This window comes from Takifugu flavidus, chromosome 14, assembly GCF_003711565.1.
Source record: "Takifugu flavidus isolate HTHZ2018 chromosome 14, ASM371156v2, whole genome shotgun sequence".
In the NCBI taxonomy this organism is placed as follows: domain Eukaryota; kingdom Metazoa; phylum Chordata; class Actinopteri; order Tetraodontiformes; family Tetraodontidae; genus Takifugu; species Takifugu flavidus.
This window is the reverse complement of record NC_079533.1, coordinates 13,031,692-13,056,241: the sequence shown is the minus strand read 5'-3', so window position 1 is coordinate 13,056,241 and position 24,550 is coordinate 13,031,692. Positions and strand designations below refer to the sequence as shown.

At 45.2% G+C, this 24,550-nt stretch overlaps 2 protein-coding genes and 1 long non-coding RNA gene across 4 annotated transcripts; 2 read left to right on the top strand and 1 right to left on the bottom strand.

Annotated features, from left to right (window-relative positions):
* Positions 1-489: 489 nt before the first annotated feature.
* myo7ab (myosin VIIAb) lies at positions 490-20,776 on the top strand. 2 transcript variants are annotated; one of them, XM_057053540.1, is made up of 49 exons: positions 490-996; positions 3,459-3,509; positions 3,636-3,749; positions 3,866-4,018; positions 4,243-4,427; positions 4,583-4,704; positions 4,862-5,004; positions 5,130-5,243; positions 5,347-5,500; positions 5,583-5,659; positions 6,034-6,153; positions 6,264-6,406; positions 6,654-6,864; positions 6,939-7,074; positions 7,165-7,271; positions 7,410-7,451; positions 8,243-8,380; positions 8,476-8,634; positions 9,133-9,225; positions 9,393-9,487; positions 9,618-9,702; positions 9,788-10,006; positions 11,051-11,368; positions 11,479-11,688; positions 11,767-11,943; positions 12,193-12,282; positions 13,190-13,317; positions 13,547-13,673; positions 13,856-13,975; positions 14,303-14,476; positions 14,559-14,786; positions 14,879-15,049; positions 15,124-15,241; positions 15,315-15,441; positions 15,577-15,746; positions 15,830-16,020; positions 16,573-16,697; positions 16,770-16,927; positions 17,223-17,376; positions 17,494-17,649; positions 17,775-17,880; positions 17,996-18,109; positions 18,186-18,273; positions 18,347-18,453; positions 18,961-19,146; positions 19,244-19,360; positions 19,573-19,656; positions 19,829-19,948; positions 20,132-20,776. In XM_057053540.1, exons 2-49 carry the CDS (start codon positions 3,492-3,494, stop codon positions 20,222-20,224), a joined length of 6,585 nt encoding a protein of 2,194 aa, XP_056909520.1. In that variant the 5' UTR covers positions 490-996; positions 3,459-3,491; the 3' UTR covers positions 20,225-20,776. The 2 variants fall into 2 exon arrangements, with proteins under 2 accessions (XP_056909520.1, XP_056909521.1); XM_057053541.1 differs by lacking the exon at positions 7,410-7,451.
* LOC130537104 (uncharacterized) lies at positions 19,257-23,065 on the bottom strand. The gene is made up of 3 exons (XR_008953553.1): positions 21,820-23,065; positions 19,476-19,973; positions 19,257-19,397 (listed from the first exon to the last, which is right to left on the bottom strand). It is a non-coding gene; the product is annotated as an uncharacterized LOC130537104 (long non-coding RNA).
* On the top strand, positions 22,960-24,407 carry LOC130537103 (aquaporin-11-like). The gene is made up of 3 exons (XM_057053598.1): positions 22,960-23,586; positions 23,976-24,092; positions 24,166-24,407. Exons 1-3 carry the CDS (start codon positions 23,001-23,003, stop codon positions 24,243-24,245), a joined length of 783 nt encoding a protein of 260 aa, XP_056909578.1. The 5' UTR covers positions 22,960-23,000; the 3' UTR covers positions 24,246-24,407.
* The last annotated feature ends 143 nt before the right edge of the window (positions 24,408-24,550 follow it).

Genomic DNA, 24,550 nt, shown 5'->3' with positions numbered 1-24,550 from the left:
CAAAAAGCAGAGATGAAATCCTCAGGCCCCTGAACCTGACCCTCCCCCTCACCCGGCTACTGCTGGGAGTTCTGTCCAAAAAGATTGTCAACAGTGATAAAGGGCAGTTCTCTCAGAGTCCAACCCCCTTTCGCGAGGGTCCATCCACCCCATGTTCCTGGACTACCCTACACGGGGTGCCTTTGGGTACGTGGTCATAATTCTTTTCCAGATCTACAAAACACATGTGGACCAGTTGGGCGAACTCCAATGTCCCTTCCAGCACCTTGGCAAAGGGAAAGAACTCATCTACTGTTTCAGGGCCTGGATGGAAACCGCATTACTCCTCCTCTGAGGTTCGACTAGCAGTCACAATCTCCCCACAGTACCCAGGTATAGACCAGAGGATGGAGACTCTAGTTTTTGACTGAGCTTTTCTTGTAGCAGAGTAAGAACGTCTTCTGATGTGCCCCCTTGATGACCTTTAATGAGTCTGTTCCCAATTTCAGGTTCACACTCCCAGGTTCCAAAATGTTGCTGTAATTCTCCTCCTCTCCAGCAGATGAGATGAGGCTGCTCCTGCTAAAATCAAAACATCCATCTTGTCCCCCCGTTGCCTGTTGCTTTGTCTTTAAATGCCCGTGTGTCCACGGAGCAGCAACTTGGAGATCATGAGGTCTCCTCTGTCTCCACCTCCCACCAGCAGGCTCCACCCAGCAGGCTAATCAGGATCAGTGGAGATGAATGAGACAGAGTCTGAAGACCGCCATCACTGACCTGCACGTCAAACTGGATCGTGAGTGCTGCTGGGGTCACATATGGGAGGCCGTGGACCCCCCCAGGGTACCCCCGATTTCTACAACAACAGAAAGAAAAAGGAAGAGAAATCTTCTTGCGGTTTCCCTGAACCCCGAAACATCATCACCATCCTTTCCGAGCCCATCTGGCCTCTTCATGCCAGCTGAGGAGACCCAGAGAGAAAAGAGGAGTGAAACTTAGAGACCGAGACGTTTGGAGGTACGTGACCTCGGGCTTTATCCCACAGCCTTCGGGCCGCGCAGCTGCTGCAGCTTTAGGTCAAAGCCTCTTACTGCAGGTTCTGTGCCAGCTCCCGAAGTCGCCATTATCAACATTCTCGCCAGTCTAAATGTTCGTATTCACCTCGGGAATAAATAACTGAACAGAAGAGAGTTACTCTTAAAGCTAGAAAGCAAACCACCTTGTCTTATTCCACAAAAACTTAACCTATTGCTCACTTGATGAATCAACACTCAACTGTAGCAGGACAGCAAATATTAATTTCCTCATCCTCAACAACCAGTTAAACAGCAGTTTTCTGCTGCCTTAACGTGACAGGATGACATCATAACCGGACGCCTCCACACGTCAGAAGATCAAGGAGGTTTTCCCATGAACTGGGTGTCTGCTCCTCCGCCATGTTGGCCTGACCAGCAGCTGTCATAGAAGAATGCGCGTGTTTCCAACATGTTGGTTCTAAACACTCCAGTTTCAACTGTTAATGATTCATGTGAACCATAGGTTATCTATATAATACAGACAAACTCACTCCAGTATTGATCTGAAGGTTCTGGAGATACATCCTTATCGAAACTGAGCTGACAATAAATGTGTAATAAACAGTAAAAATTCAATATCCAGTTTATTCAACTTTAATTTTGTCCTTTTCAGAATAAAAGCATCTACACAATTGAGAATTTTTTTACTACAATTTCATCACAAACTGGTAATCTGGGACCAGAAATGAAAGCTGCTTTACAGGCCTGCTAAACTGCTAAAACAGAAGTCTGTTGATGATGATTTAGACAGAAAAATGCACGTGATTGTGCCCACTTCAATCCAAACTGCAACCTTTGAGCTGCATCTGACGTAAATGTCTGTTTGAATCCCTGGGATGAGAGTTAATGTGGCTTGTTTTTAATTTCTTCTCGCAATTTTGTCCAGGCCCATTTCACACATTTTATGATCTGGCACTTATTTCACTTTGTTTTACTACTTTTTCTATTGAAATGTTGTTGAATAGCGAATGGGAATCTTCAGGACCGTCCTGGTAAGCCTTTGTTGTATAGTCGTGCTGTCAGATTAGCAAACTGTTGCCTCTGGATTAGAGGATCTGTCCCGGCATTAACTGGGCATGTTGTTGATGAACATGGTGGCAAATGAACTTTGTCTTAAATACAGATTTACTTAATTCATTCTGAGATCCACCCGTCGAATCTCCAACTGGATCATTACAAACAGCCTCACAGCTCTCCATCCCCTTTTTCAGCCACGCAAGCTGTTTATGTTTACATCTTAAATTTGTGTGTGTTCTTGTATTTGCTGCATACCGAGCACCAAAATCCACATTCTGCTTACAAAGTGAAGACATTTGTGACATTTTGGTTGGTTCTAATAACTTCAAAAAACTGTTTGAGGGTGAAAACTGGTTTAAAGGTTGAGGTTTGACTTGGGTTTAGGTTAGGGTTAAAATAAGCAGCTGGGTGATGCGTTATGTCTCTGAAAGTGTGTGTTTGCACGTTCATATGCACATTTTCATTTTCCATTTGATTTTAATAACTGCTCCGTCTCTTTCTTATTTGCTCCTTAGCCTTCTCATAGGCCCATTAAGATAGGTTATATCTGGGACCTCAGTGTAAATTTTGCAGTTTTAAAATAAATGCTAACATTTTAGCATTCAAACATATACAAACAGACGATCTCTTTAAAATGTGGCATTTGAAAAATATGTTAAAATATGTTGAGGTGTGATTTAACCAGGTGGTAAATGAAGCTAACAACTGAGACAGAGTGATTCATTAGTAGTTCCTGAAGCTGGACATTAAACTGTGGGATTAGCCCCAGAAATCCCATTAAGCCCTTAACGCCCCCCCACCAGAACATTTAAGCACCCCCACCTCCTCTACCACCACAATGTTAACGGGCACGTGTCTATTAACATTTTTATTTCATCAATTATGGGACTTCCTGTTATAATTCAGTTGACGTGTCCTTTGTTTTGTGATGTGAGGCTAAAACTGCACAGTCGCTACCTTGAGATTGGCTGTAGTTTAAGCAAAGAATGTTTCTAATTTTATTATTATTATTCCAAGTAGGTCGCGGTTTTACTGAGTTTGACCGATTGGAAATGACACAACGTGTCTTTATCGACAGTTTGCTACCAAAGGATATACAAGATGTGTCGATAAACGCACCGCTGCCATGTGTGGCTGTATTGAAAACCTAAATACTTAGCCGGGGCTATGTACTGCAGTGCCACGTGACTCTGTCAACTATGACTATAAAAACGTAACAAATTCCAGAGTTTGAGTGTCGTGAATCTCCAGGTCTTAAACTTTTTCAGCCTAAACAGCCTGGATAAAACAGGAAGTGGGTGGGGCCAATCAGCGAGTGGGCTAGCACGCTCAGTTGGAGTAAATGTAAGTGTGCAAGTAATCATTCTGATGTTCTTCTATCTGCAGACCCTTTGTGTTCCAATGACCTGCGACTGAAACATGGTCATCGTACAACAGGTGCGTTCACGTCCCTGCTTTTCGACAGTCGTGTCTGTCGTAGCATTTTTAAAGATAACCGCTTGACTTAGTTGCTCTGTTGTCCCTGTTAAAGTCAAAATGATTCAAGTTTTTTATCTTCTGCAGGGTGATTATGTGTGGTTGGACCTTAAAACGGGTCGAGAATTCGACGTCCCCGTGGGAGCCGTGGTCAAACTTTGTGACTCCGGGCAGATCCAAGTTGCAGACGATGAAGGTCGGGTAAGTCGGCAGCGCACCAGGAAGTTCCGTAATGTCTGTCTGTCCGTCCCACTATTCCTATTTAATCATTAACAAGTTATCAAAATCATTAATAAACAAACAATGTGTGTGTGTAGGAACACTGGATTTCTCCTCAGAGTGCCACCAACATCAAACCAATGCACCCGACCTCCATCCACGGCGTGGAGGACATGATCCGCCTGGGTGACCTCAATGAGGCCGGCATCCTCCGAAACCTGCTCATCCGCTACAACGAGCACATCATCTACGTCAGTAGCTGCTGTGACACACGCAAACACACACACACTTTCCTTCTTCTTTATCGATATTGATTGTGGAGTCGATACAATCTGATCATGCAGAAGAAAATCACTCCACTTGATCCTCATCTTGGACTTCACCTGTACTCCGTCTTTGATGAGGACAGACTCGCAGCGCCGTCTGCTGACATTTGATTTCTGCTCACATCTGATCCCCGGCTTTTGTGGTACAGACGTACACAGGCTCGATCCTCGTGGCGGTCAATCCGTACCAACTGCTGCCGATTTACACTCCCGACCAGATCCGCCTCTACACCAACAGGAAGATCGGCGAGATGCCGCCGCACATATTTGCCATCGCTGACAACTGTTACTTCAACATGCAGCGAAACAACAAGGACCAGTGCTGCATCATCAGGTAACGAGTGGCCACACGTGCCATGAGAGGAAGAAGCCAAATCCAAGATAAAAATATATTAATTCCATGTATTTCAAGTTTTGAACCGGTCGTAGCTGTGAACTTTGACTAAAGTACCTTTAAAATTCCGCCATCGGTTGCTGGTTTGGATCCAGCGGTGAGTCGGGAGCCGGGAAGACAGAGAGCACGAAGCTGATCCTGCAGTTCCTGGCAGCCATCAGCGGTCAACACTCCTGGATAGAACAGCAGGTCCTAGAGGCCACGCCCATCCTGGAAGGTCAGATAAGTTTCCATGAACGACACAACCGGTCAGAATTGGAAGCTATAAAATACAATGTCCATATCCAGGATGACCTCATAGTCTGATCATACATACAGCAGCGCCTCACACAGAGCGCATACCGGTGTCTAACGTCTGCGATCCATCTACTCAGCTTTTGGCAATGCCAAAACTATTCGGAATGACAACTCCAGCCGCTTCGGGAAATATATCGATATCCACTTCAACAAGCGCGGCGCCATCGAGGGCGCCAGGATTGAGCAGTACCTGCTGGAGAAATCCCGAGTGTGCCGGCAGGTGAGATTGATTTGGTTGTGTGGTCTTTTGTTGGTTTATGATCTACGATGGAGCGAACAGTCGTGTTCCGTACGTTGGGTTCTGGGACTGTGTCCTGATTGAAAGTATTTTTTTGGTTTCTTCAGGCTCTTGACGAGCGGAACTATCACATTTTTTACTGCATGCTGAGGGGAATGTCTCCGGAGATGAAGGTGAAACTGGGCCTGGGTCTCGCCAAAGATTACTCGTACCTCACCCTGGTGAGTCGCCGCGCCCGACGTCACATTTTCAGAAGACAAAAAGTCAACTTTCCAGTGGGGGTGAACTCAGATCTTTTGGAATCACATTTTCCTGCCTTTGCAGGGGAACTGCACGGCGTGTGACGGTCGGGACGACCTGAGGGATTACTCCAGCATCCAGTCAGCTATGAAAGTCCTCATGTTCACTGAGACGGAGAACTGGGAGATCTCAAAGCTGCTGGCTGCCATCCTGCACATGGGCAACCTGCGCTTCGAAGGTCCGACTGCCCACAACATTCCTGGAAGATCGGTTGTCCGTAGAACTGAACTAAACAGTCTTGTGTGTTGTGTGTCCCTCAGCTCGTACCTACGATAATCTGGATGCCTGTATGGTGGTGAGATCTCCGGATCTGGTTACTGCTGCCGCACTCATGGAGGTGTTCTATCGAAGATCTATGTGTTGTTTTAGTGGATCACAGCTCAAATCAATGTTCTCATGAGGCAATTGTTGATCTGCAGTTTCTTCTCAATACTTGATAATCACGCTAATTTACAAAGAAGCGTTTTGGTCTTCACCAGGGGCACTCAAATTCAGTCCTCGAGGGCCGTGGTCGGGTTGTCTGACCTACCAGGCAATAAAGACTTTCTCCAAGAAAAATGGGTTGCCTGCCTGGCAGGACAGAAAGTCCAGCTCGATTGTGGCCCTTGAGGACTGGATTTTGCCATCACCCTTGTCTAAAGGAAAGTTACAAAACGGTGAATCACTTTAGGGCTTTGTGCTGACGTTCCATTTGATCACTGTTCCCTGCAGGTGGAACCAAAAGATGTGATGTCTTGTTTGACTACAAGAACTCTGATCACTCGTGGAGAAAGTGTGGTGACGCCACTCAGTGTGGGACAAGGCCTGGATGTCAGAGATGCTTTTGTCAAGGTGCTGGACTGAAACTGCGGCCAATAATATATCTAACATTCCCTGGTGTCTCACGTATAATCCCTATGATTGGTCACTCTCTCATTCCCTTATGTCTGCCTCCCTCTCAGGGGATCTACGGGAGACTGTTTGTCTGGATTGTGGATAAGATTAACGCTGCCATTTTCAGACCTCCATCCAGCGAGAACAACATCATCCGCAGGTCAATCGGCTTGTTGGACATCTTTGGATTTGAGAACTTTATTGTCAACAGGTAACTCTAATAAAACCTGACATTCTTTGTGTGTGATATGGAAATCAATGCAATCAAAAGTAGATGAGCAGAAAAATCCATCATCTTTATTTCAATGAATTTTTCTTACTATCATTGTTTGGCAACACCAGCATTGACACTATCTTAGTGAGCATCACATGGGACAAGGACAGGCGTCAACGTCTGCTGATTACTGATGGAAGACTCTGGCGTAATTCCTCTTCTCAAGCGCATTTTCTGTCCGCAGTTTCGAGCAGCTCTGCATCAACTTTGCGAACGAAAACTTGCAGCAGTTCTTTGTGCGACACGTCTTTAAGCTGGAGCAGGAAGAGTACAACCTGGAGGACATCAACTGGCAACACATAGAGTTCACCGATAACCAGGAAGCTCTGGACATGATCGCCATCAAACCCATGAACATCATCTCCCTCATCGATGAGGAGAGCAAGTTCCCCAAGGTACCACGCAGACGCCATATTTTCCAGGAACAAAGATGTGGATTTTCTTCTTTCCTTAGTTTTTTCTATTTTAGGGAAGCGATGCGACGATGTTGTACAAACTCAACTCTCAGCACAAGTTTAACTCCAACTACATTCCTCCCAAGAACAACTATGAAACCCAGTTTGGTATCCAGCACTTTGCTGGTGTGGTGTATTATGAGACCAGAGGTACATACATTCAAAAGGTTTTATCATAAGCTTACACCACAAGAAAACGCAAAATGGGAATTTAAGACAGTTTTTAAACATTTTGTCCAGGTTTTCTGGAGAAGAACCGAGACAGCCTTCACACTGACATCATTCAGCTTGTCCATTCTTCCAAGAACAAGTTCATCAAGCAGATCTTCCAGGCTGATGTGGCCATGGTGAGATGAAGCCGATGTTACGCAGATGTTTTTTTTCCCCTCCCTCGGCTTGACTATCTCCTTCCTGGACGTGTCAGCTGTAGAAAATGGCTGACGTCCCGTCTGCTTTTTATTTCCTGTCTTCTCTTCTCACATCAGTTTCTATGTGGCTATCAGCAGCCCAGCACTCCTGCTCCCAAGGTAATCAAAGACCCCAGAATCCTCTGTACCCCCCCCAGCCCCAACCTTTCCTTTCTATCCTTAGGCATGCACACTGTAGTAGAAGGTCAGTAAAACTCCATGATCATCCCTCATTCATCAGGAAATTATAAAAATGGGGGGTGTGCACGGTGTAAGTAGTAATATTGAGGTTTACAGGTTCACAGGTTAGTATTTTAAACTAGACCATAATTACATCAGCAAACAGAATGAAAACCAGGCCAAATGTAATCTTTAATGAAATCTGCTCTGTTCACCGAAATCATAAACCTTAACGGACATCGTGTCCAACCAGGCTGCAGTGGGTCCACATCCAGGACAGACTCACTGAAACAACCTAAGAGACAAATCAGGGTTCAGATCTTGGAAAGCCAAACCAATGGTAGAGGAACCAGAACAGCAGGGTCTGGAGGTCAAGTCCAGCTGCCTCTTGAGGCAGAGAAAGCACACAGCACCTCACCTGTATCCAGGTGCCCGGGCCGCCTAGTGAGGTGGTGCTGGGGAGGCAGCCAGATTGTCATAGTTTCATCTCATATTGTTGTGTTTATTAGTGTGTTTTCAGCCCCTGTGTGTATTAATGTTTAGGATCATGGGTTTGTGCGTTTGTCCGCCTCCCTGAAGCCTCCTAACTCGTCTTAGGATGGAACATTTTTCCGTGTGTGCTGTTGTTGTCCATTTAAAAATGGTGCTTTAAGGCACCCGTGAGACATGATTCTCTGACAGGTTGATTAAATAAATTCAGGTGCACCTTCTTTGTGTTCTGGTGTTCTCAGGGCGCCGAGACGAGGAAACGTTCTCCCACCCTGAGCAGTCAGTTCAAACGTTCTCTGGAGATGTTGATGAGGACGCTCAGCGTTTGCCAGCCGTTCTTCGTTCGCTGCGTAAAACCCAACGAGTTAAAAAAGCCGATGGTGGGAACTGTTATTTGTTCTGCCTGTTCTGAACATTCTGTAACTGCGATCAATTGTTTATTGTTGGCGTGTTTCTCTGTTCATGTCTTCTTTAGTTATTTGACAGGGAGCTGTGTATCCGTCAGCTGCGATACTCCGGCATGATGGAGACCATCAGGATCAGACGTGCCGGTTATCCCATCAGATACACATTTGTGGAGTTTGTGGAGCGTTACCGAGTCCTGATGCCGGGCATCAAACCTGCTCACATTCAGGTCAGCAGCACCAAATTCTCATTTTTTAAATTTTCAGTCCAGGTCAAAACAGGCTCAGGATCTGTGCTGTAAGCAGTTGTCAGGTACCAGAGATTGCAACAAAAACCACGAGAGCTCACCCTCAAACTTCAGCAAACATCAGCATCCATACCTGAGAGGAGAGTAATGAGTCAGGAAACTAAAGATGAGGCTGGGATTGTATTTGTCCCCTGCTGCTCCCAGTAGGAACACATGGTGGTCCCAGGGTCAACACGGGGTTCACCTCCTTGAATGTAGCTCAGCATTATCTGACAGATATCTGCTGTAACAAAACTATAACTGGAAGAATCCCTCAGTCCAAAGCAGGATAATAGTTTTTCTCTTGTCTGTTCTGATCTACTGTGTGCTGTCTTGGCTGGATCTCTCTCTCCCACAAAAAAGAGATTTAATCACAAAGGATGTCTCGGGGAAATTAGGAATAATCAAATTGGCTTCCACTGGCCTTTTTCTTTTTTTCAGGAAGATCTACGAGGAACATGCCAACAAATAGTTCTGGCCCGGCTCGGAAAACATGATGACTGGCAAATAGGAAAGACAAAGATCTTCCTAAAGGTCATTTTGTTTGTGTATAAACTTGTTAAGGACATTCGTCAAAATAGCAACATGTATCATTTAAACATGTTAGATTCAATAAAGAAACTTTGGTGGTTAAAAATGGAAGAATTACAGTGGCCTTAGATTGTAAATTCTTATCAGGTCTGCTGACAAATGTTTTGCAGGACCACCATGACATGCAGCTGGAGATCGAGAGAGACCAGGCCATCACTGATAAGGTCATCCTGATCCAGAAGACCATACGTGGACACAAGCAGAGGTGAGGCTTGTGTTCCTTCAGGTTGGAACGAACCTTCAGAGAACCTGGAAGATCGAGTCAGGGCAAGAATGTTCCCATGAGGTTTCCTCCACTCCCTTAAATTGAGCTAATCTCAGTTCGTGTTTTGTAGAACGAACTTCCTCCGACTGAGGAGTTCAGTGATTGTAATCCAGAAGTTCTGGAGGGGTCATCGCTGCAGGAAGAACTTCAGGACAGTGAGTGTTTGAGCTGAATTGTCATCTGACTGGTATCGTCATGATATTCCACAGTTCCGATCAATAACTTTCTTCTCTCGCTCAGATGAAGTCTGGGTTCTTACGCCTTCAGGCCCTCTTCAGGTCCAGGAAGTTCTTTATCAGCTACCAGACGACCCGACTGCGTGTCACGCTCATCCAAGCCCGTTGCCGTGGTTTCCTTGTCCGGCAAAGGTTCTGGCGGCATCTCCGCGCCGTGTTGACCCTTCAGGCGTACACGCGGGGCATGATCGCCCGCCGCCTCTGCCACCGGCTCAGGGCAGAGGTAAACCATCATTATATCTACTACTGTTACTTGTTTTACGTCACTAACGTGCCAGAAAGACGAAGCTACTGGTGCTGACGGAACCACAACTGCAAGGCCTTAATGTCGGATCCTGCGAGACACTGATCAGTTACTAAACTGATCCCACAAAGCCGATGGAACCGTCGCCAGCTGGCATCAGGGCCAGTGATTTACTTCCTGCTCACACTTTATTCTTCACGTTTAAACAGAGAACCAACCTGACCTTAACCCAAGATATTTTATAATGAATGTGAAGAAAATATATTGAACCAATGAAGCTGCTTCATTTATTTGGGATTTTTGGTTTTTGTATTTTGTGTCTTTCATAAAAATGACTTCATCCACTCTGTTCCAGAGGATTACGGCCTCTTCCTTTGAAAAGTGGCCCTAATCATCTTCCGTACTGTTGTCAGTCAAATAAATGACTTTTCTAGCCTAAATGATGATGCCATAAATATGATGCCTTTTTGTTGCTTATTTGTTTTAAATGTGATTTCATTCTTTGTTTTTTAAACTAAAAAGTGTTTTAATGTTTATTTGCTTATGATTCTCCTTTTGTGATGTTTTATAATATAAGAATAAATGTCTTTAGTGAATAAATGTTTGTGAATCAGTGAAACGTGAAGTCATGTTGATGAACATGTCTGCAGCTCCGCTCACAAACACAGAACGTGGGTTAAAATCTTATTTTTAATATACTGCAGATTCTTTTCATGTTTCTTTTCATTTTTTCTGTTTCCTCGAGAAGCAGAAGGTGAATAAAACCTCAAAAACTAGACCTGAAATGTGTAAAATTCAAACTCAGACTTTCCTTCCACATTTTTCATTTTCCTAACATAAACAAAAATGGGAATTTGAAACAAAAGGAAGCTTTAGTTGAAATTTCTTCCGCTCAAACATGTGGCCATAATAATCTTATAAAAACGCATTTTTGTAGGATGGAGAAAAAAAAACATTCATCCTGTGTTTTTGTATCTTTGAATGAAAAACGCATCACAGCCTCATCCCCATGTCCCCCCACAGCGGCACCATCGACAGGAAGCAGAGCGCCAACGTCTGGCCGAAGAAGAGCGGCTCTTGAACCAAATGACGGCACAGCGGGCGAAGGCGGAGGCGGACAGGAACCATCAGGAGCGCCTGGTTCAGCTGGTCCAGCAGCAGGAGGACAGAGAGCGAGAGGAGCGGGAGGAGTCCCGGAGAAAGAAGGAGCTCCTGGAGCAGATGGAGAGGGAGAAGGAGCAGCCCGTCGACCATTCGGACATGGTGGATCAAGTCTTTGGCTTCCTGGGCCACACTGGTCCTCTGCCTAACCGGGACGGTCAGGCGCCAGCTGGATTTGAGGTGCGTTCACTAAAGTTCTGCTTCCAGAGCAGCGATGTTGGTAAAACAACAAAATGCACACACGACTTTTGCACATATCAGTGTAATCTGAACGTGTTGTAACCACGCAGGACTTAGAAAAGACTCCACGCTGGGAGGAGTGTGAGGAGGAGGTGCTGAATGAGGCTCCGCCCTTACCGAATGACGAGCACGAAGATTTGTCCGACTACAAGTTCTCCAAGTTTGCAGCCACCTACTTCCAGGGTGTTTCCACTCACACCTACATCAGACGGCCGCTCAAACAACCGCTTCTGTTCCACGAGGACGAAGGTGACCAGCTGGTGAGCTCTGAACGTCACCTTAATGGAGATCTTGAGCTGGTGCCACTATTACTACCGCAAATACCTCCTGTTCTCCAGGCTGCATTAGCGGTGTGGATCACCATCCTGAGGTTCATGGGAGATCTCCCTGAACCCAAATGTCAGATGGTGATCAATGATGGCAGTGAGAAGATCCCAGTCATGACCAAGATTTATGAAACTCTTGGCAAGAGGACCTACAAAAGGGAGCTGCAGGAGCTGCAGGTGGAAGGAGAGGTGAAGTTTTATTTCACACAAATTAGTTTGAGTTTCACATCTGAAAATCTTGGTTTTTGGGTGAAGAACAAAATGTTGTTCAAGCTCTTCAGACCTTTGAGAAAGTTCAGATTTCCGTGTCCAGACAGGGAAGAAAAAGGCTGCTCTTGTCTTCACACTGACGTGAACGGAGCCACAGCGATCAGATGGTCCCAGACGCTGTCCTGATTTTCTTTACTGATGATACTCTGTTTAAATCTGTGTTTACAGAACAGTTCGACTGAGAACCAAAAGAGGAACAGTGTTCGACACAAACTTGTATCACTGACTCTGAAGAGAAAAACAAAGATCGCAGAAGAGGTGAGATTTAAAAAAAAAAGTCAAAACAGGAATAATCTAGAAGACAGTAACCCTGTACTGAAACCCAGAGTCTGACCCCTAAATAAGAGAGTGGCAGGGAAAAACTGCCTTTAACAGGAAGAAACCGAGAGTAGGACCAAAATCATATGGGGGGGCCTTCTTGCTGAAGATAGGTAAAAGAGGAGGGAATGGAAAGAGAAAACAGGAGATGGCTGCAGCATTTTGGATCACCTGGAAGAGCAAATGCTGGAGGAGCTTTACAGCTTCATTCTGAGTCAGTCAGATCTAGACTTGGTAATGTTACACTCATTAAAGATCGTACTCCTGGAGACCTTTTTAAAAAAGAGTGAAAAGTCAGGTCCCGGCCAAAGGTCACTCCAAGATTCCTCACAGACAAACTAAAGCTTGAAGCAATGATAAAGAGATGATCCTGCAGAGAGTGAGAGTTTAGGGCCAAACACAATCAAACTGGAATCCAATCTGAACCAGTTTAATCCCAATGAGCTGGTCCAGTCTCTGTAGCAGGACGCTCCAATAAGCTGTATCAAAAGCAGCACTGAGGTCCAGCAGAACCAGTATAGAAACCAGGTCACCGCTGTTCCCGTGCTGTTATGAGCTAAAACCTGACAGGAACGCAGGGACTGGCACACACAGGAGAACACGTGAGCTTGGTCCTGAAACATCTGCACAGCCAACAGATCAGAATAAATAGATGTTACTGAATAGCGCTTGGGTGGTTTTAATGTTGATTTGGGGTTTGAACTTGATTTATGTTGATTTATGAACTTTGGGTTTCAGAAATACTAAAGTAATGGTTTCATTCTGGCAGATGTTTAATAGTCTGAAAGATTCCCTATTTTTGTTCCGGAAACTGTAATTTAAAATTTGTGGTGAATCTTTGCGTCAGGTGACCAGGCGGTTAACTGAGGTTGACCACAGGATGGAGGGGAACAGTATGCTTGAGGACCGACCTACCTCCAACCTGGAAAAACTTCACTTCATCATTGGCAATGGCATCTTACGGCCCACCCTCAGGTGAATGACTTACACACAGACACACACATACAGTAGTGAGTCACACTGTCTAAAGAGGGGGGGTCAGGTCAGGTTGGGATGTTGGGATGATGTCAGCAATCATATCCAACTGATTTTCCGAGTACCAGTCAGTGTTCTCCACGTAGTTTACGTTGTGTGTAATTCCGTTGATCGTACCACTGGACCGCTGGGTGGCGAAGAGCTGATTTTGCTTGTATTTTTCTGTCAGGGATGAAATTTACTGTCAGATTTGCAAGCAGCTGACCCAGAATCCATCGAAAAGCAGCCACGCCCGTGGATGGATCCTGCTGTCGCTCTGCGTCGGCTGCTTCGCCCCCTCCGAGAAGTTTGTCAAAGTAATAAACGCCATTTAATAAACACTGAAAGTAGAACAGGGTAGCAAAGTGTCTGACATTTAGTTAGTATGATTCTATATTGAATATATCTATATTTAAGATGCTTCTACTGAATATCTGCACTATATATATTGCTCTTCTGTACATTTTAAGAGTCTGTCTCACAAAGGTGTTTTTTACAGTATTTAAGGACTTTTTTAAATAACGGCCCGCCTGGTTACGCTCCGTATTGTGAGGAACGTTTGAGAAGGACTTTCGTCAACCGCACCAGAACTCAGCCACCATCTTGGTTGGAACTGCAAGTATGAAACATTTTCAACAACATTTTCGAATTTTGACCGTAAATTCTTGGAATGCTTAAGATCAGTAAGAGGTGGTTTCATCGCCCCCTAGGGGCTGGCAGTAAAGTAGAAGCACATGTTAAAAGGTTTGAGTTCTGACATGAAACTCATCTTAACAACTTTGAATTTCAAACTCGGGAATTTTTTTTAAAATAGTCCTCAAACATCAGGCATGTTTTTCATAGAATCTAAAAGATTGGAGGTAAAATATGTAAAAAATGTGTATTTGGGGGGGAAACTCTATCATTTTGGTCATAACAAAGAAAAAAATACGTTTTTCCTCTTTAGGCCACAAAATCAAAAAAGCCCATCATGCTTCCAGTAACATTTATGGACGGAACCACAAAGACCCTTCTGGCCGACTCGGCCACCACAGCCAGTGAACTCTGCAACGCTTTGGCCGACAAGATTAACCTCAGAGATCGTTTTGGCTTCTCGTTATATATAGCCCTCTTTGATAAGGTGAAGCTTAGGTCACATGCAGTTACCACCTCTTGGAGGGCAGGTCATCATTGTTTACTGAGCATGTTTTGATCGTTGTTAGGTCTCGTCATTGGGCAGTGGCAGTGACCATGTGATGGACGCCGTCTCACAGTGTGAACAGTACGCTAAAGAGCAGGGGGCCCAGGAGAGAAACGCCCCCTGGAGACTGTTCTTTAGAAAGGAGATATTCACCCCTTGGCATGACCCAGCTGATGATGACGTCGCCACCAACCTTATCTACCAGCAGATCGTGCGAGGTGTGAAGTTCGGGGAGTACCGCTGTGAGAGGGTTAGCATCTTTCTTTGGTTTCTAAACAAACTTAATGATTAGATTTCAGATTGCAGTGTTAATTTACTCTGTTGTCACCTGTCCTGTTGCAGGAGGAGGACCTCGCTGAACTGGCCTCCCAACAGTACTACGTAGATTACGGCTCTGAGATCTTCCTGGACCGCCTGCTGGGCCTCATCCCAACCTACATCCCTGACAGAGAAATCAGCTCTACGAAGACCGCTGAGAAGTGGATGCAGCTCATCGTCAGCACCCACAAAAAGGTCTTGGGGGGTAGAGCTGAGATTTTCCTTTAATACTTGTGCAACAGCGAGTTTACCTGAAACTAACCGTGCAGGGAGTCCACACCAAACGAAGGCTGAACCCGCACAAGGTGAAGGAGGACGTGGTCGACTTTGCCCGGTTAAAATGGCCTTTACTCTTTTCGCGTTTCTACGAGGCCTTCAAGTTCTCCGGTTGGTCACATGGCAGATTGTAAACTTCCTGTTGGCATGTCTTTTATTGTTCCTATGTATTTCCTGTCCGCAGGTCCCAGTTTGCCAAAAAATGATGTCATTGTGGCGGTGAACTGGACAGGAGTTTACTTTGTAGACGAACAAGAGCAGGTTCTTCTGGAACTTTCCTTTCCAGAGATTACGGCTGTGTCTAGCAGCCGGTGTGTAAACAAAAAAAACACTATCTAGTTGGCCTTTTAAGAACTAAAAAGCAACTAGCTCATCATTAGTACTTAATTTTGCTGGAAGAGTTATTAGAATATTCAACTGTTTTTCTCTTGAATCTCATTTGTCAGAGGGGGGAAACTCCAGGGACAGAGTTTCACTTTGGCCACCATCAAAGGTGACGAGTACACATTCACCTCCAACAACGCAGAAGACATTCGAGACTTAGTGGTCACGTTCCTTGACGGCTTGAGAAAAAGGTCAAAGTACGTGGTGGGGCTGCTGGATTGTCCTAATCCTGGTGAGGTCCAACAGCAACTTGAAAATAATGTAAGCTGTTGACGTCAGCTGAGATCATTCAAGTATTTTTCTTTGACCTCACAGCGGGAGTCGACTCCAACTTCCTCAGTTTCTCCAAAGGGGATCTGATCATTTTGGATGAACATGATGGAGAACATGTGATGAACTCTGGCTGGGCTCACGGCGTCAATGACCGGACCAAATACAAAGGGGACTTCCCTGCTGACTGCGTCTACATCCTGCCCACCATCACCAGGCCCCAGTACGAGCTGGTGGTGAGTCAGGTTTCTACTAGGATCAACCACTGTTTCATATCCAAAAGAAATATGGGAAACGTGTCTTCAAAAGACGGCGGTGAGCAACCAATCCATGATCCTGAGGGACTTGCAGGCACAGACAGTTGTTGATGTGTTGGACAAAGGTGTGATCCTCGTTGAGATCGCAGTGCCCCCTCAGCTAAAGACGCAGAAGTGTGCAGGGATCTAAATAGTTCCCAGCATATATGTGATACGTTACTTTTTTGTTGTATATTTGTTGCTCTATTAACTACATTAGCTGCACCTGTTTGTAGTTGGGCCCCCAGAAAGAGAGAACACAACGTGATTATGGTGTTTTCTCACTGATGTATCAAGCAATCTCACATTTCCAGCTAAATCTGTGTCTGGGTCTAAGCCTAGACCATTTAGTAAGGCTGGATCTAGACACAAAATCAGTCATCTTCTCTCTCCTAATAGTTTGTTTTGTTGCTGCATTGAGACTTATCAAACTAAATTTGTGCGCTTCATACAAAGGCATTTTTTTGTTTCGACCTTTTTCGTCTGTGTCAGGCTCTTGTGACAATGACTCCTGACCAAAGGAGAGAATCCATGGGTGTGTCTACCTCTGACCTCTCTGATGAGGAGGAGAAGTTGAAGGCCTACACATTGGAGGAGTTCTCTTACGACCATTTTAGGTCGGTTTCCTCAAAAATTTATTACATGTTTCACTACAATGCGCTGGTATTTATATGCTATTTGACCTGTAGACCCCCTCCTAAGAACACTCTGAGCAGGGTGATGATCTCCAAGTCTAGAGGTAAGGAACGTCTATGGAGCTGCACCAGGGAGCCCATCAAACAGCCTCTCCTGAAGAAAGTACTGGCTCATGAGGAGCTCACCCAGGAGGCCTGCGTTGCCTTCATGGATATCCTTTACTGCACTGATCCACTAGTGACAGTAATGCTGCTCTCAGTTATTACTGAACTACAACCAGACTGAAGTAGAACTGTTGGTTACAGTATTACCCAAAGACAGTCCTGAAGAGCTAACCGAGGTCTGTAGTATCGCCTACACATCCTTCCATCCATCCATCCTTCTGCTTCCTACTGCTTTCTCCTAATGGGGTCATGGGCTGCTTTGAAGTAAGTTTAGTATCAAACGTTCTCCATTTTGTGCTGTCATTACAACACGGGTGCTGTTGTCCTTGACACCTGCTGTACCTGTGATGAAGTACATGGGCGACTACCCATCCAAGCGTGTGCGCTCTATTAATGAGCTCACAGATCAGATCTTTGAAGGAGCCCTGAAGGCCGAACCGCTGAAGGATGAGATTTTCTGTCAAATCCTGAAGCAGCTCACAGACAACAATATCAAGTACGTGAACGAGACCACGTCACACTTACACACATAATGTCACATGACCACAACGCGTAGCATTAATGACAGACGGAGGGTGCAGAACTGATCGACAACTTTTTGCCATGTGTGCAGGTACAGTGAGGAAAGAGGCTGGGAGCTGCTTTGGCTGTGCACTGGTTTGTTTCCTCCCAGTAACGTTCTACTGCCTCATGTGCAGAAGTTCCTCCAGGCCAAGAAACACTACCCACTGGCTGCAGACTGCATGCAGCGTCTGCAGAAGGGCTTACGGTGACAAACCTTTGAGATTTCCAACAATCCGCTGCTCTAAACATCAGCTTGAACCCCGCTGCACCGTGTGCCTGCTTGCATTGACGGCCCTGCTCTCTCCGTCTGTCTACATCGGTTTGCTGCAGAAACGGATCCAGGAAGTACCCTCCACACCTGGTGGAGGTAGAGGCCATTCAGCATAAAACCACTCAGATCTTCCACAAAGTTTACTTCCCTGATGACTCAGATGAGGTGAGGATTGTACAAAATCCACCCACCCACCCATTAATCCATCCACCCATCCATCCATCCATCCATCCATCCATCCATCCATCCATCCATCCATCGTTTTTGATTGATCCCAAAGGTGTTTGAAGTGGAGTCGAGCACCAAAGCCAAAGACTTTTGTCACAACATTTCTGGACGTCTTCTGATTCGATCGTCCGAAGGTTTCAGCCTCTTCGTGAAGATCACCGACAAGGTTAGAAGATTGCTCAAAGGTCACTTACGGTTGTTATTATTGGCGTTGAGTTCGTAACTCTAAATGGTACCCGTAGGTCATCAGTGTTCCTGACGGAGACTTCTTCTTTGATTTCGTGCGCCACCTGACTGACTGGATCAAGAAAGCTCGTCATGTAAAAGAAGGTAAATGGGAATATGCTTTCCTTACTCTGGCAGACAGTCTTTAAGTGTGTGTGTGTGTGTGTGTATAATGTAGGTGTGGGACCTTCACTGACATATCAGGTATTCTTCATGAAGAAGTTATGGACAAACACAGTCCCAGGAAAAGACTCCATGGCTGACTCCATCTTCCACTACTACCAAGTGAGTGATCTTTTCCAGATTACTCAGATTATAACCACACAATCAGTATTCTATTACAGGCAGTTAGCGCAAAGACATTAAAATACTTGTCTCTTCTTTCTGTGGAAGAATTCTAAATTTTATCTTCATCTGTCTTCCACATTGTAGCATGATGCTATGCTAACACCTCCACCCTCCTCTGAGGTAGTCAGGTGTCCTGTTGTGGACTGGATGAAGCCCGTTCTTTGTGATGTGCTGCAGAACCCGCAGCTGGATTTTCACGTCCGCTGTTAGCGTCTGCCTTTGTTCAGGGATGTCAGATATTGTTTGGAGTAACTGAACATGCGAAGGGTTTGGGATGGCGGCGTCCGGGGTGTGATGCTGATGGTATTTCTTGATCTGGCCTTTCCTGTTCCTCAGCCAAAGATTTTGCTTGTAATTCTTGGCCTGCTGGTTTATACCATATCTACAAGTATAAACTACCTGCAAACTCAGTGACATCATACAGCTGCTCATGACACCCAACAGGAGCTGCCTAAGTATCTGCGAGGCTACCACAAATGTCCACGAGAGGAGGTCAACCAGCTGGCAGCACTGATCTACAGGGTTAAATTTGAAGATGACAAGTCTCACTTCCAAAACATCTCCAAGGTCCTGAAGGATCTCGTCCCACAGGACCAGATCCGAAATCTGTCACCTGATGACTGGAAAAGGGTGAGAAGTCCAGATGATGAGTCAAAAATCAAGAGTGAAGGTTTTTTTTGTAAATTCTGCCTAGAACATCCAAATGTAAATATTTGTTCTGTCTTAGTCCATCATGTCGCTTTACAACAAACACTCTGGAAAAAGTCGAGAAGAAGCGAAGCTTTCCTTCCTCAAGATCATTTACAAGTGGCCAACATTTGGTTCTGCCTTTTTTGAAGTGAAGGTAAACTTTTTTGTCCAGCACCTTTGTCTTCCAGGTTCTGGAAAAGAGAAAAAATCTTTTGACAGGTGTTAATTGCAGTAAAAAAAAAGAAAGAATTAGAAGAGTCTAAACTTACTCATCATAATTCCACCTCAGCATCTTTGACCAATTTGTCCCAAACTTAGTGAGGCCTGCTCACGAACTTATTTGTTTGTTTGTTTTTCTGTCACCAGCAAACGACTGATCCAAATTACCCAGAAACCCTCCTGATAGCGATCAACAAACATGGAGTCAGCCTGATTGATCCCAAATCGAAGGTGAGCACACTTTGAACTAATGAGCTAAGTTAGCATCTAAAGGAATTTTCTGGGCGGAGTCCCGAGTCCAGCGGCCGTTCTATTGGGCTTTTCCATTTCTGCGAACGTTCTTTCCACCACCAAACCCATGAAGGATGAAATGGTCTTTGACAGCCTGCTCTTCTCACTGCAGGACATCCTCACCACTCATCCTTTCACCAAGATCTCCAACTGGAGCAGCGGAAACACGTATTTCCACATCACCATCGGAAACCTGGTGCGAGGGAGCAAACTGCTGTGTGAAACTTCTCTGGTGAGCAGATCTGTCGCTTCGTCTCCTGTAAAGGAAACAACCAAGAAGATTTTTCCAAAATGCAATCACAGTTAATACTTAAGAATATAGTTAAGTCAAATGGTAGCGATCCCAACTAAAACTGTCCATTAAATAAAATCAGAAATACTGTACATGTGTGACCTTTGACCTCTAACCTGCCAGGGCTACAAAATGGATGACCTGCTAACCTCTTACATCAGCCAGATGTTGACAACCATGACCAAACAGCGGAGTTCCCGAGGTAACAGCAAGTAAACAAAGGGAGACCCGATCCAAGGTTGACCAGTGACTTTTCGTGGCGGCGCCTAGCTCCATTCGCTGGTTGCTAACGGAAACGCCACTCATTTACCCTGTCTTAAACCTCACATTTTGCCTTTCACTCTTCACTGTCAGCAGTTCAGATTTGTTTAATACCATTTTTTCCCATTCAAGCGGACGTCACTGAGCCGTTTGGTTCCTGCTGCTGATTTATGAAATGATCAGACTCTGGATGTCGAAATACTAATCTGGTTGTTTGTTTGTTTTCTCTGTGTATATTTTGATGACCACATTCTAAAATTAAGGATTTGATTAATCCTGTTTTCAGGTTTCTCTGCCTCGGGGCCTCAGTGCCCACAACCCTTGTCCTGCCTTTGTAACATCAGTACTAGCTTGTTACTGTTCATCAGAAAACTGTTTTTTTTTAGTTCAAATGGACAAATTTGTATATAATTTTCAGTGATTTCTCCCCTGTAATTTAAAAAACATGATACCAGAGTACTGTTGACATTAAAGATTAAATTCATCATAAAGAGTAATTTGATTAGGGCTAACTCTCATTGTTCCATTTTTCTTTATAACATTTTAAAAACTGTTTTAATAGAGCGTGATAATGTGCATCTGAGGAATAACAGATATTATAGAGAACGCAAGGCTACATGTGGGATACACTGGGATTGTGGGTGATGTTTCTGTGGTAATTCTACATAAAACACATAAATGGAATTGATCACATCGTCAAAACAAACTAAAGGTTTACAGGTTTGTAAAGGTTTGTTCGTGACCAGAGCACGCTTTCTGGAATTTGAATTATGTTTGTGCACAAACATTTCTAGTCTCACACTAAATTTCCCCTATTTCAATTTTCTGAAACAATTCTGAAGATTTCATTCAGATTTCCTTCATCTCCTGATGTACTTTTGCAGATGTGCCACAGATCTGTTTACGTTTGCTCTTTTCTCAACCATTCTGGCAAAATTCCTGTTTTGCCCTTCATTTGACAATTAACACTCTTTAATATGCTTTTTTCTTCCAGAGGGCACTTAAATAATTTTTTAATATACTTTTGCATAAATGGAGCACTTTTGTGGGTAACTTCCAAACTATTTATTTATTTACGAATATAAATGAATTATTTTCTTTTGCTCAATGTCCAAGTGGATCTAAAACTGTTTTCACACGTGACTGTGCGAGCGCCAACAAAGACTTTCGTCACATCCTCACAGCTTCCAACACTGCTGCTTCTCACCCTCCCACATCACACATTTGGTGGTTTTCAGTGCAAAATTCCCTTTAATCATAACATCAGGTTTCAGAAATACAAGCTCAAGATGTTATTACACCCACCACCACCAGTGGGCGTAATAACATCCATTAGAGTGTGTGTGTGTGTGGGGGGGGGGGGGGGGGGATGATCAAACTGGATCAGTTATGGTTTGTGAAGCAGCAGGTGGAGCTCAGTGCTTCATTCAGACCAGCCAGCTGACTGGATCCATCTGTCAGGTGGAGTCAATGTACCCAAAGTGAATGAAAACGTAGATACGTACACATACATTCACCCCAATTCAGCCATACATCGACAAGGCTTTTACCAGAGGCAGGAAAGCTTGAGGGTCCTGGTTGAGGTATCTCGATTGTTCACCGACGTCTTCACTCCTCACTTCCTCTCAACTGCTCTCTCAAGTCCTGGTAGATCTTCCGTTTCTCATGTTCCTCCACCATAATGTCCGGATGGTTCACCATCACCTGCTTGTCGGTCTGTATCTGGAAGTCCCCCGGGATCGTAGCGAGGTGATTCTCGTAGCGAGGTGTGGGCCACTTTGACCTCAGAGTTTGCAGTCCACAGTTGGTACAGACGTTCCTGTAGAGTCTAGACTATGCCAGCTATTTGCTTGTGACTGTTCCATGCAAGCTTTACCTGTTAGGAGCTTCTTTGCGTAGCCTGGACCTTGGATCTTTCCTGGTGTGGTTGATCTCAGTACTCAGAGCATGTCCTTGTCTTTGCATGATGGTTACACTTTCTGATGTACTGATCTGTTTAGTTTCATCCTATAATGGTCTTTCCACTTTGTATAGAGCCTTGGGGTATTGGACCTGTTGTGGAAACCCCCCAAAAGAATAATCTATCTCCATGCTGCCATTTTTCTTTTTGCATATTAAAATGCGAACTCCAACAAGAATATGGCCAGGGGAGTTTAAACGTCAACGTGCTGCGAAGAAAATGTTATGCTGCTTTTACATGTGCAGCGTTAGTTCCTCCTTTAGCAACCAGTGATCCAAGAGTTGTTGGGGTCACGACCCTGTGGATCTTCTCTTATCAAAAAGGTACATCGCATTTTCAAAGATTTTTTTAATTTGGCTGTAGAATAACTGCTGCTGCCAGTAAAGGTTGTTCCGATGTGCCGAGCAAAGCATCCAGAACCAGCGTGTTTGTTTAAAAAAGTTTGTCAAGCCTCCTTAAACTGGACCGACCAGTTGTCATACTAATTTCTGTTGACTCACAGGCATTAGCATTAACCGACTCGCTCCGCTTGTAAATGACTCTTTAGCTTTTGTTTTACACCTCTAAACTTTTCAACGCTCACCTTTGTCCAACTGTTTCGATTCAGTTTTAAAAATTAATCAATCTCATAAAGAAGAGTCAAATTTAAAGCTACGGATCGTGATAACAACAATGATAATAAATCCCGAGTCGCCACCCTGACTCTGACGTCATAAACGAGCGCAATTAGTCAATTAAGTGGCCGAGTCGCGAGAGCGACCCACGCGGACCATGAGCGACTTGCGCGTGTCAGTGGCGGTGCTGAGCGGCGTGGTGCTGCTGAGCGGCGCGTGCCGTCGGGCCGCCGCGCGCTTCGGAGTTGCCCGAAGTTTCCTGGTGGAAGCGGCGGCCACGTTCCAGCTGTGCAGCTGCTGCCAGGAGCTCAAACTGCTGGCGGACGCGGCCCGACCGGGCCAGTGGACCGAGCTGGGCCTCTGCTTCGCGGTCACGACCATCCACCTGCTCACGCTGCGCGGCGCCGACTGTAACCCGGGCGGGACTCTGGAGAAAGTTTTCCGAGGAACCAGGAGCGTCCGGGCCGCCTCCCTCCTCGTCGCCGGCCAGTTCGCCGCCGCCGTCGCGGCTCAGCAGTTCGCCGCCTCCGTCTGGTCGCTGGGTCTCTCCGACCTTCACGCCCGCCACCGGAGGTTCGGGTTCCGCTGCTTTGACCCGCTCGGCGGGTCGGTGATGGAGGCTGCGGCCGCGGAACTGGCCTGCGCCTTCGTGTTCCAGGCGGCGCTCATGCACGTCTCGGATCTGAAGGAACAACTTCGAGTTCCGCTCGTCGCCGCCACCGTCACCGCGCTGGTTTATGCAGGTGCGTTAATCATCAATCAGATCGATCAGGGATCGATCAGATCCATCGGGATCAGCTGCAGAAGGGCCAGAAGTGATGGTTAAAATCTCCTCTTTTGATTTTAAAATCTGAAAATAAATACAAAGTTCTAATAAGTTAAATCGTAGAGCACAGTATTGACTTTTAGGGCAACTTTCTTACGGAAAAAATGTATTAGATGAAGAAAAATATACTTTGTTAATCTCACAAGGGGAAATTATTGGCTTTTAAAAAGTTTATTATGCACAAGAACAAGCTGATCTACCCCCCCCCCCTTTTTTTTTGAATTTGACAGATTTATTAACATATGTAATATTTGTTCTTTGTCTTCCTAAAAATGCGATCAGCATAAAGTGTTTGTGTTTGCGCAGGTGGAGGAACCTCAGGAGCCATTTACAACCCTGTCCTGGCCTTTTCCGTCATCTTCCCCTGCGGTGGCCACACACACCTGGAGTACTGCTTCATCTATTGGCTCGGACCCCTTCTAGGTGGACACATGTCCCTCCTAGCTCTGTTTGAGGCGTCCTCGGCTGCGTCACTGTCTCCCTCTTGTCTTCTCAGGCATGTCCAGCTGCATCCTTCTGTTTGAGAAGATCCTCCCATTCCTGTCGGGAAAGAACCACAAGCACAAGTTGGCCTAGCGGGCGTTCCCAGGTCTTTGGCGGAGGGTTGATTCACTACTGAAGGTGACCTTTGACCCCCAATCACTGCAGTTTCTCATCGCCTCATTTTTTCCCCCCATATATCAACTGTGGATAATTGATTTTATATATTTAGATATAAATGAAATGGTCTAAGACAAATGTCCCTTTTTTATTTCTATGTTGGATGAGAATTTTACAATTATTGATCAGTTGAAGAACTAACCTGGCTGAACGAGGGACATTCAATCACCGGAAAGACATTTCAAACAAAATTTCAAAGCACTTTTATTACGACAAATTTA

What these genes read in the sequence shown, in the direction of transcription:
- myo7ab (XM_057053540.1), top strand. An exon ending in TCAGAGATGCTTTTGTCAAG is followed by an intron (nt 6,154 to 6,263) that starts GTGCTGGACTGA and finishes CCTCCCTCTCAG; the next exon opens with GGGATCTACGGGAGACTGTT. An exon ending in TCGTCAGCACCCACAAAAAG is followed by an intron (nt 15,050 to 15,123) that starts GTCTTGGGGGGT and finishes CTAACCGTGCAG; the next exon opens with GGAGTCCACACCAAACGAAG.
- LOC130537103 (XM_057053598.1), top strand. Translation starts at nt 23,001, where the DNA reads ATGAGCGACTTGCGCGTGTCAGTGGCGGTGCTGAGCGGCGTGGTGCTG. An exon ending in CACCGCGCTGGTTTATGCAG is followed by an intron (nt 23,587 to 23,975) that starts GTGCGTTAATCA and finishes GTGTTTGCGCAG; the next exon opens with GTGGAGGAACCTCAGGAGCC. An exon ending in TTGGCTCGGACCCCTTCTAG is followed by an intron (nt 24,093 to 24,165) that starts GTGGACACATGT and finishes TTGTCTTCTCAG; the next exon opens with GCATGTCCAGCTGCATCCTT.